General features: G+C 39.2%; 1 protein-coding gene across 3 annotated transcripts in view; it reads left to right on the forward strand.

Moving 5' to 3' along the window:
- CDH8 (cadherin 8) overlaps positions 1 to 14,687 on the forward strand; it is a 154,060-nt gene that overhangs the window by 94,561 nt on the left and 44,812 nt on the right. For all 3 annotated transcript variants that reach the window (XM_027744742.2, XM_027744744.2, XM_027744743.2), the window contains one exon: positions 6,558 to 6,694. In XM_027744742.2, the coding sequence (XP_027600543.1) occupies positions 6,558 to 6,694 (137 nt within the window). The remainder of the gene's footprint in view (positions 1 to 6,557; positions 6,695 to 14,687) is intronic.

The raw sequence follows: 14,687 nt of genomic DNA on the forward strand, positions 1-14,687 counted from the left end.
TCTGTTTCTCTGAAAATACTCATCTAGGATTTGGTTGATGATGTTAAAGTTTATCAGTTCAGATCATTTTCAAAGTCCCCCAAATGCTCCTTGCCACAGGAGTAGTCTTATGAAACAGAGGAATGCAATGAAAATGAGAAATGTGAGCATTTCTTATGAGAAATATGAGGTTGGATGGGGTTGAATCATCAGTGTGAATCTCTGCAGTGAATTTAAATAATCCTGTAGTGTCTGCACTAACAATACTGAGTTTGTGCCATGCAGATGTAAGGTCGTCAAAATGTATTTTGTATTCCTTTGTCTAAACCCATTCCTGCTTTAAAGATAGAAAGTTGGAGATCATTATGCCTGTATGACTTTTGAGTCTTCAGTTTACAATGTTTTTCTCTTTTTGATTTAATTTGAACAAAATCCGTTATTCCAGTTCCATCAGATTGTTGGTTTCTATCTCATTTGACGAGCACACATTTTCTCCTTCCCCTTTGCAGCTTCCTCATGAGGGGCAGCTCCAATCTCTGCTCTCTGTGAGCAGGGACAGCACCCAGGGAAGAGCTGGAGCTGTGTCAGGGCAGGCTCAGGTTGGATCTCAGGGAAAGGTTCTTCCCCCAGAGGGTGGTTGGCACTGCCCAGGCTCCCCAGGGCAGTGGGCACAGCCCCAAGGCTGCCAGAGTTCCAGGAGGGTTTGGACAACGCTCTGAGGGACAGGGTGGGATTGTTGGGGTGTCTGTGCAGGGCCGGGAGTTGGACTTGGATGGTCCTTGTGGGTCCCTTCCAGCTCAGGGTATTCTGTGATTCTCATTTCTAAATCAGACTTTCAGAACAAGCTAAACACAGTGTTAACTAAGATTTGTAAACAGCAGTGACTAGAGTGGGCAGTTTGAGCTGTCACAATTGGAGCAGTGGCTCCATCCCTTATTTTGTTACTGCTGACCACTGGTGTCTGTGGAAAACGCCTTGCACTGCTGGTGCAAAGCCAAGGGCCTTGGAAAGGTGTGTGAAGGCAGACACAGGGACAGCAAGTTGGCTTTCTTCCTTTTATTCCAGCTCAATAGTAATTTCCCTTTCAGTTTAACCTTAGTTCCTTCCCTCTACCCTGCTCTGCCTTACTCTTGGTTTGGTCCTGGGCTCCTCATCCTCTTCATCCTGTCCCATTTATTCCTCATCTCAGCCTGGCTTCACTCCTGCTTCTGTTTTAACTTGGCTATTTTTCCACTCTTGTTCTGTTGTCCTGGAATTCTTTTCTTGTCCTGCCCCAAACCCCTAATAATTTAGACCAGCTACAAGCCTACCTGTGTCCTAAAATTGAGCCTCTTTGTTCTGTCCAAGCCCCAAAAGAGGATTGAGTTAAAAATTTACTTGATTTCCATTTGTTCATCGTTTTATAAATCAAGAGACTTTCAAACTCTTAAAAGCAAAAATATTTCGTGTGTGTAAACTGAATTAGAATGTTGTGACTCATCAAGTCATATAGAAACACTTGGCATACATGAAACAGAATTGGCCAAAATTCCTTACATTTAAACAAAAGGGTAATCAATTAGTATGATTTATATCTTCTTTTAATAATCATATGCAGTACTTTAGAAGATTTAATTTTTTCCCACGGTATTGGCTTAATAGTTAATTAAGAAATATACAGACCTCAATTTTCTATGCAACTTTTTTGCTTTTGTCTGCTCACCTGATTAATTTGTCTTTGTCTGAGAGAGCTCTGGAAAGCCCAATTTTTTTTTTCCCATGACTTTGCATAAAAAAATATTTTAAGACAAAAAAAAGTGGATTTCAAATTAGTAATTCTACTGCTAAAGGAGAAAAAATATTCATCAGATACAAATAGGGGGCAGAGATGCAATTACTTTCTTTCCAATTTGGAACAAAATAGGAACATGTCAGGTTTTTTTTCTTTCATTGGAATGTGCATTTCAAGTGTTTATTCTGTTATTGTATCACGTATGTGATGTAAATTTTATGTATATGTTCTATGATACAATTTCAAAAATACTAAACTTTAATTAAAAATTCAAAAAAACAGAGTTAAACCAATCTGTTCTAAAAATGATGGGCTGTTTTAGTGCTCAGTGTTGCCTGGCCTTTTTCAATGCATCTTTTTTTCTTCAAAACAGAATTTTGGGAGGCAACAACCAATTGTAGTTCAAGGAAATTACATTTTTCAATAGCTATCTGTTCTATCAATATTTTGGTTAGACAGAGCTTTTGTGTATTATTTGTTATGAAAACCCAGGCAGCACAAACAGAAATGAATCACCTCGTGTGCTCCCAATACCACGTCTGCTTTACATGAGTCTGATACAAAAAAGCTCCGTAAATTCAAGAGTATTGCAGTGCCATAAATGAAATGAAACTTGAATATCTCTGAACATGGGAATGAATATTAAGTCATGGGACAAAACATTAAAGAATTCAGAAGAATTATTCTAAACAACAGCCTGACAAGAAACTTGTCTTTTGGTCTAGTGGGAGGTGTCCCTGCCCAGGGCAGGGGGTTGGAAGAAGATGATCTCTAAGGTCCCTTCCAACCCAGACCATTCTGTGATTCTGTGATTTCCTGTGGGTTTTTTTAAGAAACAAAAAGTATGTTCATCCTCATCTCTGTGCAATACACCACTACTTTGATTTTCATTCTTGCTTAGAAGAGATGGAACATTGTCTGGTCTTTGCATCACTTGATCTAAAGGTGTGTGGAACCTCTCAGAGGTTCACAAGCAGGTGTATAGTTGGGATTGTGGGGCTGTCCTGTGAAGAGCCAGAAGTTGGAATTAAATGATCCTCGTGGGTCAGGATGTTCTATGGCTCTATGATACCTTTCCTTACCTGTTGTTTTTAAAACCAAGCAGCAAAATCTCTCCTTTATCCTTAATTGCCATTCTGCAGAGCATGGCACTTTAGGGCTTCCTCATTTTTAAGCCTGATGGTGGAAAGGACTTACAAATTTGGCTAACAGTTGTAAAAAATGGGCTGTAGTTTGTCTTATTCTAGCCCTGTCATTTCAGAAGCATGTGTTGGAACCACATCTGGAGCACATGGCTCTCTCCTGGGAGAGGGACCCAGTGGGTTTAGCTAAGCTGGGTGCAGAGCTTTACTGGTGTAGGAAGGGTGGTACATTCTGGGTGCAGTATCAGCCTTGGGGGATCATTCTCCCTTAACACACAACTACAGACTCCAGTAGCACTTACTTCATGTTTCTGCTGCTATTTTCTGGCTATGTTCTATTTATCTGCAGTAAATTATCTTGGATAAAGCATGATCCAAGCACATAGCAAAAACCATGAGTAATAATCTTTCTTCCTATGCTGCATCTGCCCCCCATAAATCACTGCCCCTCAGTGTCTCTTTGTGGAGAGATAAGCTTTGCTGTAGCAGCTTCTCCCCATTCATAGCAGCAGAGATTTCATCTTTGGCAGCAGTTGATCATTTTCTTAATTCACAGCAGGCCTTAAAAACCTAGAGACAACATTTTGTGCCTCCCCAGTGGTGCAGGTGTTTATCTGTCACCAAGTAGGATGTCCCATCTACCTGGCATTAATAAACAATGGGGATTTACCACTGGTGGGGTATCAGTGCTGGGATTCCATCCTCAGCAGGGGCAGCAAAAAAGGATTTCTGCTCATATTTACATTGGTGCAAATAAAGAGCAGATCAAATCAAGTCAGAACAGCAGCAGTGCAGGAGCAGGACTGAGAATCAGTTTAAGTCTTCTGTTAAATCACTGTGGGGTCGTTCCTATAATTGCCATAGCAGACTCATAAACTAACCCAAACTTCCCAATAACCTGTGCTGGCTTTATGGCAATTTCCAAAGATATTATTTCCCGAGATGTTCTTTTCTCATTTTTAGAGTAATATATGTTTTATGTATGTTTTATGGATCTGACAATGCATTCCCATTAAAAAGAGTTACAACACCATTATCATGAAAAGGAAACTGCAAATGAACTATTAGTTTTCCCAGGTTTATGACAGTACAGATTTAATTTTTTGGTTTTGCACCAAATATTTATCAAATAAAACCAGGGTAGGGGTTTTACCTCTTTGTTGGCTTGTAAAGACTTGTAACTTATGTTAAAAACGTTTCCTCTTGAATGCTGGGATTGTGTTGTGAATAAATACTATTGGGATGAGATGAAATGCAACATAATAAACTCACAAATGTGTCACTCCCTGTTCTATAACTTCAACAGGAACATTTAAAGAAGGATTGATCCTTAGAGAAAAACTGTGTCTTCTCTCAAAATTTATGTCAAACCCAGGTCAACTAAACATTAAATAGCATACAAGCATTTCACATTTTATTTTGTTTGTAGACTGTAAAAAAATTCATAAATGTTTGATATCAGTAGAGTTCTTTCAGCGTCATTACATAAAAATCAAGAAGTAAAAGATAGCAATCAACCTTTTTTAAGAAGTCATCATTAAAAACTGTCTTTCCTGTATTTTCTTGAGTGAAATCTTAAACCTGTGAAAGGCTATAAGGTATTTTTTACTAACTTCACTAGTACCAGAATTTTACTTTTAATACTTTGATTGGAGCTAGGGAGACATCAAAATAAGGTTAAGATCCATTTTCAAAAATGATTGCCTGAAGTTAGGCACCTACAGCTTTATTCTTCCACACAGGTGACCTGATTTTCAGAAGTGCTGAGTTTAGTACAATTCCCATTAAACCATTGAGCACTGAGTATGTGGAGCTCTCTACAAAATCAGTTTACTTAAATGTCCAAATATAGATGCATGTGCCAAGCTTTAGGCACAGATATTTGTAATTTTACTTCATTTTTTTCTGGTACTCTTCTTACCAAACTAGTAATTTTTAACTGAGTGAAACTAGTTCTTAGAACTTAAAAACAGAACAAGTAAATATCCAAAAAATCCCATTTCCTAGTTAAACTGAGGCTTTCACTCTTAAGTTGTTAATGACTTTACAGTGTTATCACACTACCCTTGATCTTTAGCAATACATCTTTAAACGTTTTGATAAATTTTCATAATTTAGAACCAAGGTTTTGAAAGTGAGCTGTGTCTTGCAGAATGCATTGCACAAGCAATCTAATTGTAATGTAACTTTCATTCTAAATATGAAAATATCTGACACTGAAGTAAAAAAAGAAAAAAAAAAAAAAGAACACAATAATCCCAAGCTTTGAAATCAGATCCTAATGCTATGTCTGTTAAAATCAATTGTGTCAGGCTGGAGTGAGATTGAGTTCATCAGAATGTGTTTATTGTAGCACATAAAGGAACAGCCGAATCAGAATTTTTTTTGGAAATTGCTTATGATAAAGCATAAACCAGAATGGAATAGCTGATTTTTAGATAACTGTGCCATTGTCACTGTAGCAAAATATGTTCTTGTTCTTTTATCAGTGAATTTGAACAGTGTACTTGCAAAAAGTAGAAGTGTGATGAGAAACCGACAGTCTTGAGTCACTTTTCTGACCACTCCATAATGTAATCCAGGCTGATACCATATCCCAGCTCACTCTATTATGCCTTGATACAATGCAGAGCAGATGTAAAAGCTGTCAGTGCATGCTGTTAGTTGTGTAATACACAGACACAAAGGCCTGAAAGGCTTTTATATAAATCCACAATCATGATTCAGTAAAACCCCTTGAAATCAATTTTTGTTGAACCGTATCAATAGTTTATCACTGAGCTCCCTCATTCCCTACCTCTCCTTGTCTAAAAATTGAGGGCTCAATTTTGCGATTTAGTTTCTTTTTGCAAATAATTCATTAATAGAATGACTCTGTGAAAATGGACAAACATAAAAGCTTTCCTGGAGATCCAGTTATGAGCTTTAAATCATCATCCTGCTTAATGCACCGTTGGGCCAATCTACCACAGCTCTGTCGCCTTGTCAGGCTGCCTCTGTTTAGGCTGCATAATTTACCTGGACACCCACATTTGCAAACTGTGACTACCTGTCAGATGAAGCTTGTTTTGTTAGAAATCAGTGATGTCAATCCATAAAACAATCAGCCCCTCAGCGTTTGCAGTGTTTTATAGGAAAATGGTGATTCACTGACTGTGTTCTGCCCATGGAGCTGCTTGAACCATAACCAGCTAATGTGCTCGGGGAATAGTTCACGCTTCATTAATCTGAAACATGTTGGTAAAATAATATTATTCAGCTTTTTTTTTACAATAACCACGAAGCCCACCACTTTTGTGTGCTTAATGCATTACTGTTGAAATTATCATCATTTACTGTGGAATACCATAGAAACTGTCTAATAAATGTGATGGATTATGTAATTAACTCTTGATCATCGCCGTTTTTCAAAGATCTTACCCAGTGAACCTGAGGGCATTTTATGACCTTCACACTGGGTATACAGCTAATTACTCCTTGGGCAATAATTATTAAGTTTTTTTAGTCTCAGTTTGTCATTTTGTCTTATAAATTATTGCACTCTTAAGCTTCTCAATCCATTTGGCTACAAAACTGCAGCTCTCAGAGGGCTCCCTAAATTGTCCTGTGACTGTATGGATTACACCAACTTCATTAGGTAGATTACAGGGATGTCTGTTTTGCAGGTTTTCCATTGATCGCCACACTGACCTTGAGAGACAGTTCAACATCAATGCAGAAGACGGGAAAATAACTTTGGCAACACCACTGGACAGAGAAACGAGTACGTGGCACAACATCACTATTGTAGCTACTGAAACTAGTAAGTATTTGTGTGCACTGGCTGTTAGTTCCATTGGGTTTAGAATTGATTTTAACAGTGGAAACTATAGAAATCAGTAAAGTAAAACATACTGTATGTTTAAACAATTGCAAGAAAACTTACTTTCTGTGCAAGTTCCAATTTTGGGGGGTTTGTTTTTTGTTGTTTGTTTTTTTTTTTTTTTTTTGCAGTGAATATGGTAGTCGAGGTTTTGAAGAGACAGATGAGTACTTATGTACAGGTTATACAGGGTAAATGTTAAGAAAAATGGTTTAGAAAGCCCAAACCAAAACCTTATAACTAGTTGGTTATATTAAGACAGAAGAAAATTAAAGCTTTGCTGTCGTAGAGGTAAATTGTGGGCTCAACCCAGACACTCTTAACGCTGAGTGCTATTATGTTTCAGTGCCATAAATGATTAAGCACAGGGGTAATGCTGCATGAAAGTGGTCCTGTTGGATACCTATGGATAAGTTTACTCATACACAGCAATAGACAAGAACCTGGATTGTTCAGGCCCACAAACCCAGTGCCAGTGCTCTGCACACCTGAGTCACCGGCAGCCAGGAGTGCCCTGCCTGGGTATGGGGGTCAGGGATCTTAATCAAGGGGAATTCTTAATTAATTTGGAGCTGCAAGCGCTGCTGACAGGCTCACACGTGACAGTGTAATTTATTATTAATATTAGCACTGTGTTTTACTCTGTGCATTTGACATAAACATATTGCAGCAAATGAACACGTTGGGAATGTCTGGGAATGTCGGGCTCTCATCCCGTGTCATCACCTGGACTGAGACACAAACCCTGGCAAGGTTTCTGCTGATGTGTCTGTTCTGCAGTCAGTGGAGAGGCACAACTCCCTTCTGTGCATACACACTGGACACATCGTTGTAAGGATAAATGTCTTCAGAGCCTGATGATCAGTGCTGCTCATGTAGAAAACTGGGTGATGTGAATGTTTGCTTTTCCCCCGAGTATCTTTTTTAAGGATACTGTATTCTGTATTTTGATACAGAATTTTTAATGTGGTTTCATAGGACTGTAGCTATGAACATAATAAACTGGGGGATAAAATATGTTTATTTAGCCCATTTTTTCATCTAATATTTCTTTCTGTGGTACTTCTTTGCAAAACCAAAAGTTTTAGGAATCCATGACCTATAAGCAAAATGCAAGACATAAGTAGAAAGGTGGGTTTGGGTGTAAACTAAACTCTCAACTTACACCCTTTGTAACCTGTATTCCTACGACCCACCTCAGTAATTTGTGTATTTCATTGCCAGTAGTGCAAACAGCGCCCTGGTAATTCCTGTTATGTCTTGAGGGCAAACACTGATAAATTAGCATAGATAAAAACATTGATAAATTAGCAGGAATAGTTTGTGCTTGAAGGAAATCCAATCCAACACAGAGAACCAAACTACACAAGGAAAGAAAGGAAGGTCTGGTTTCACAGGACACATTTTCCCAGTTTAATATCTAACTAATTAATAATCTTAATGTTTTAAAAGGAGAAATATATAAAATTACCATACCAATTGCCTCAGATCATGAGGTTTACCAACACCATGGAAAACAGAATTATTAATTTGTGATCCAAACATTGGAATAGTAGGATGCAAAGTGAAGTTGTTTTACATTTCGTTTCCTCCAAAAAGTCAAAAAAGAACGAGATAAAATGAATAATTTTGCAAAAAACTCCTCCAATTCACTTTTATATCTCCCTTAAATGTGTGTGTCAGAGCAGTGTTAGCAGAACTGTGCTTTGCTGAGCACACAGGAGTGAAGTCTGCCTGTTAACATCTTCAGATTTTTAAAACATAATTATACTCGAGACTTTTGTAAGAAATCAGCCTTGTCATTAGACTTCATGGGAGCCTCAGCATCTCTTGCTATTGTAAAATTGCCTCTTATCAGACTGGCTATGAAAATAATAATGCCAATCTTGTTCTAAGCATTTGTGTTCCTGCTGATGGCTTATTTTTTGCATTCCTAATATAATTATTTGACATTTACATAAAACAAGGGCTTAATTTCATAGACTACTCTTTTTGCTTATTTAAGTGAAGTTATTTTTAAGCTCCTCATGCAGAAATTAAATTTGCTCATAGAACTGTCAAGCAGAGTAAAATGGGCATTTTTAGCATTTTTTTTTCCAAGACAGTAATAAGCAAAATCTCTGCTCTAAAATAACAGAAATCTGTTGGAGGCAGACACAAGGAACAAATGCAAACACAAAGTGTGTCATTACAGTGCTTTCACTGACAGTCATATTAATGGACTGCTGATCTCTCCCATGACAATAAATATGTTGGCATCGTTCATACAGGAACATTTCCTCTTCCTGGGCCTGCTGCTTCCCAGGGCTAATTCAAGGCTCTCCTCTCTATCTGCAGGGCAATGACCAGACCACTTCACTGCCATTAAACTCACTAATCATAAGCCATGACACTGGTTTTCTCTTCTTGATTCCATGGTAGATCCTAAATGTATCCTGATTTAGCAACACTGTCATAGGTAAACACCAAGTTTTGCTGACCCATAATTGACTATTTCAGAACTTCATGCTGTCAGGTTACCTGCAGCTAAACTTATGCTATAGGCACAGGTAACTTTTGGCAGTTATTGTGAAAAAGTATCTTTGTGTCATCCCTCAGCCACTGCCTTAAGTAGGAATCTTCCAAGACAGGATTGGTCTGCTCAGTGGAGCATATCTGCTTCTGTGTTTTCTCTTGAGTTGGGGATGAAGATCCTCAGCTCCAGACTTGGCTGATCTTTTCTGTGATCAGATTTAAAACGTGTGTGGATAATTTAAACACGCTACTGACCCCAAATGTGCATTCAACCTTTTTGTGTCTAGCAAAACTAGGAGGAAACAGAAGAGCGTGAGCCAGTGGGGAATGTGACTCCTTTCTACAGGTACTGGACAGGCAAAAGAGCAGTCAGTTGAGTGGGTGGGGGGTTTTTGTGTGTGTAGTATTTTTTTTTGTTTTGTTTTGGTTTTTTTTTTTTTTTTTTTTTTCTTTTTTTTTCTTTTTTTTTGTTTAGAAGAAGGACATTTTCTTTTAGTATTCATAGAAGTAGGAAATCTGGCCAGTTCTTGTTCAGAACAAACTCCTGCTCTTAGTGACAAATAACATTACCGTTGTATTCAGAGACCTGTGCAAGGTGAGACATTTTGGATAGTGCTGTTTCCCTCCTTTACTTTCCCATTATTAGCAGGGTCCTTCCAGCCCCTGGGAAGGAGTTTCCAGTTTTCTGCAGCCTCTGTTTTTGGGCAATTGTAAAAACAAACTAAGGAACAGCTGCCTTGAGTGGCTTTCCCTCAGATACTTGCCCAACTTTTGCATTGGTTCCCAAAATATGTAAAGAAGTTGCACAGAGCTTTGTGTCCATTAATCAAAGCACAGTAAGGACACTGTGCTCTGGGTGTGTTGAGGAACAGTCTGAGGGGTGGGACTGTGACTGCCAGGGACAGTGAATGGTCACACTGGGAAGTTTCCTTAACATTTGCATGCTAATTCTTCAAATATTTCCTCCACCTGAATCTTTTTGTGGTTACTAAAGATGAAACAATGCAAAGAGCCACGTGTGAAAAAGAGTGAACTGAATGTGATGAACATGGTACAGGTGACATTTAGGTGATACAGGTGATGTTTAGGTGGTGGTTTCATTATTTCACATCTAGTTAGACACTTTCCATTACATTCCTTCTGCTGCTTTGGTCCTCTCAGCTGCTACACTTAAACCTGTCTGCTCCTAAATATGCCATTTCTTTTGCATGCTTTTTTGTATTGTATTGTTTCTTACATTTCTTTCTCATATTATCAGAATAATTTTTGCTTCTTTGTTGTTCAATGTTTTTTCCGCTCTGGTCATGTGGTGACTCCTCTGTGTTGATGAATTCTGTCACAAGGATTTTTTAGAGAAGATAATATTAGAAAGAATTTTGACATCTTTGGAAGATCTCTCTGAAATACAGGCTTAGGGTGCTCAGAAGAAATACAGGTATTAACACTCATGGCAAGGGTGAGATTGAAAGTTATTGAACCTGTGAATTGATTCTGAAATTTTCTTTTTACGTTACCATTCATCCAAGTTTGCTCTGGTGAATGGACAGGAGCAGGAACATCCTGGTGACTCCAGGCTAGAGGAAGCAGGTTCACAGGCAAAATGATTCCCTGAGAATGTACCTTTGTGTTCTGTGGATACAAAGGGTGATCTTTGTTTTCTGTCACTCTTTGGACTTTAAATACTGGACTAATGAGATTTCTCATTGGTTTGTGGTGTAGCTGGGACTTCCATGAGCCTAAAGTTGCACGCCAGGGGTGGGAGCTTTATTTTATCTAAATGCTTGAGAGAACAGGGGTGGATAGTCTTGCTTTATAAGTCAAGGTTGAATGTGCTGCTCGCATGTTTGGGCTCTCTGGAGCTATACCCTCAACAGGACAGAAATCTCTGGGCCTGTGCAAGTATTTTTTGAGAGCCTGAACTGCAGTGCAGTAAGAATGAATGATCAAATTACAGACGTTTCTTTCGGTGCAACTTTTTTGTCTGTACAAAGGCTCATCACATCTTTGGTTCTTTGGTACTTGTTTGAAATGAATTTTCTACCATTCAGGAAAATCCAGTGAAGTCAGGATCCTAATAGTTAGGTGTGATCCCATTCTTCTGAACACACAAATACCTTTTTAGTTGTGCAGATTACAATTATAGCTGTAACTACTGCTCACATTGACATGCCTGTGTTGTTTGCATTAACTGGTTGGCAATTTTGCTGGGCAGTGAAGCAGAGCAGGGTTCAGGCTGGGTTAACCTCCTCAGCATTCTCCCAGTTTCTTGGACAGGTTTTGCAGTACTTACCACGTTATGTGTTGTCAATGTTAGTCAGCTAGGAAGAGAAAATCAAATAGCCATGACTTATTTATTAGAACATTTTTGCTACAGTTCACACAGATCCTGAATGGAGTTCAGAATCACTGATCATTCAAGCAACCAGATTGCCAGACATGTATAAGGCATATAATAATTAAACTCCATCTTCTTTAAGCCTCCAGCTCTGTGGATTTCCATTTCCATCTTCTATCAGCTGTAACAGTCACGTTTCAGACACTTCTCTAGCACACTCACCGTGTGACTCATTAATACTAAGGAGAGGCCCTGTACTTCAGCCATTGCTGGTTAATTGATATAACAGCAGTGATAAATGGAGAACTGATGGAGTTTGAAACCAAAGGACTTAGAGAAGCTGGTTTAACTTAGGCAAGAAAGAAGCAACCTAATTTGACTGCACGACATTCCTCCAAATTAAATATGAATGTCCTGATGTTTGCATACTCATCCCTAAGCTGTGGCTGAGGTCTGCTTGAGGTACAGGATTCTAGTGAATTCTTTGAAAACAAAAAGTATACTGTAATGCCTTCACTATTAGCAGTGCTTCTCTGAAATTCTCTTTTTAAAAAGTGAGGTAATCCTCTTCCCAAGAATATGTGTATTACATGGTGGAGCTTCATTGAATGACACCATAGGTTGCAACGAGTAAAACCTTCTAAACATATTCCCACTGACAGCCTCAGTGACAAACACACCAACAAATAACAGCAAGCCGGGTCACTGTCTTTAAAGACAGATGATCCCTTTAAAATCCCCAAGCTTTCTGTCACCTGATGTAACACTGAGTGAGCTGCTCAAGGTTTATATTTTCCTCCTGGGTGTGTTGTGACACTGCATTCCTGAGCCTGCCTTCAGGTCGACTCTTGGTGACCCTTTTTAAGGTACTACCATGAGGATATTCAGGCACAGACAGGTCCTTCTATAATGAGTTTAGACTCCAGCCTTTTCAGACATACTGGGAAATACAGGGATGAAGTGTGGATATGTTTGCTCTGTTGTGTCAGATTGCAAGAAGGCTCTCCTAAAACTTCTCCCTCTTAGATTAGATATTGGGAGGGAATTGTTGTCTGTGAGGGTGGGGAGGCCCTGGCACAGGTTGCCCAGAGAAGCTGTGGCTACCCCATCCCTGGAAGTGTCCAAGGCCAGGTTGGACAGGGCTTGGAGCAACCTGGGCTGGTGGAAGGTGTCCCTGCCCATGGCAGGGTGGAACAAGATGGTCTTTGAGGTCCCTTCCAAAGCAAACCATTCCATGATTCTGTGATTCTCACTCTCTGCATCACACACACAGACACAACAGAGCAGTCCCTGGGGAATTCTAAAGCCAGAGCGGGACTGCCTGGGAGAGGATATTTCTCTTAACCTAGAGCCATGCTTTCAGCCAAGTTTTAAATCTCTGAATGAAGGGTTTTAATGGAATTTCTGTTCTCCTTATTCTGCAGGCACTGCAGTCACAGAGCTGTTCTTTTCATTGTGATTGACTGCTTTGTCAAATGAGTCTTGGTGTTCAGGTTCAGGTGCCAAACAAGCAGCGTTCCTGTGGCAGGCTCAGCCCCTGCCCAAGGAGTGGCAGGACTGCCACAACTAGTAGAAATTCTTGTGAGTAATTGGTCAAAGCATGAGATGAAAATCTGGACAAGGTCTGAAATGTAAATGGCCATTTGCCCACAACAAATATTTTGCAGGCACAGAGCAGAGGAGTCTCAAGGACAAAGCTGTGGGCTCTGTCTGACAGAGGTAATTACCCATACCAACGGCATTCTTTAGAAATGAAGAAGAATGAGGCAATTTTGTCACCTAATGGGAAAGGGCATAAAGCCAGAAAGACTCTTTATGGTTTACCAAGAATATAAATACAATAATTGAATCATCACCCAGCACACGCTCTGCTAAAGTTATCTATATTGTGTATTCCTTTAAAAAATACAAGGACACTAATTAAAAAGGAAGAGAGACATAACTGTTCTTCAGAATAATCCTTCAGCTACAATGTACTTTTTAATGCCATGTATACCTTTGCTCATGCTTTCATTTGTTTAATTTTATTTAGCCTTTTATTGTAAAAATTACTATAGGTATTATTAGCAATAATTCTAACATTTTAGGGAGTCACTTTGGTGCATAAATTGTCTTTATAATAAATTATCTTTAATTCAGGGCTGAGTAAATTTCAGTGAGTTTGAGGAAGAGAAGGAAAGGAAGGCTTTATGGAGGTTTAAACAGGAGAAGCTCAGGGATATTAACCTTTTCTGCTTGACCCTTTTTGCTCTGGCTTAGTGGAACTCAAACTAGATAATCCATCATTTTTACACTGAAACACAGAATTTACTAAGGTAGTTTTTATTCATTTGCACATAACTACAGGGTTACACAGAACTCCATAGATCCTAATGGGTCACTGAGCGTTTGCCACTGGGCAGTGGAGGGCTGGTGAATCTGTCAGGCCACTGTGCAGTTCTCAGCTATGAAAGTGTTCTCAAACATAGCACAAAGTTTCCAATTAGCGTTTTGCACAGGTCAAGAACAGCAGGAGAGGTGACCCACATGGATAACAGCATGGGAGTGGCCATATGAGGAGGAAATAGAGTGGGAATGGAGTGTACTTACTGTATAAAATGGCCTCAATGGTTCGGGTTAAAATTCAGGTATGGGATGCTGAGCAGAAGTTGGATGCCTCTGGTTTCAGAGGGAAGCATGTAAGGCAGCTGTGAATAAAGCATCTGAGTAATTCAGTGCGAAAAACAATATGTCAGAGAAGGGAATAAACATCATTATGGCGAGGAAAAGGAGAGAGATTTGCATGAACAGTCTGAAATATTTCATTTCTGATTTGCTGGTGTTACAAAGGCAGGTAAGACATCCTGGTTCTAGGCTTGCAAATATTCATTTCACAAAGACAAACTGGAGTCAGGACACTGTTCAAAGTTTAATACACAAAAGGTTGGGTTACTAGGTGGTGTTTTAGAAGGAAATAAGGATTCCTGGGGCATGAAACAGAGGGATTCATGTAAGGAATACAAGGTTCATTAGTGGAAATGGGCACAGATTAGTGACTAATTCATGCACAGCATGTTAAGTTACTTTGATGAAATCTGGAGGCAT

The sequence above is a fragment of the Pipra filicauda genome, unplaced genomic scaffold, assembly GCF_003945595.2.
Source record: "Pipra filicauda isolate LSUMZ 115617 unplaced genomic scaffold, ASM394559v2 scaffold296_size2174093_pilon, whole genome shotgun sequence".
NCBI lineage: Eukaryota > Metazoa > Chordata > Aves > Passeriformes > Pipridae > Pipra > Pipra filicauda.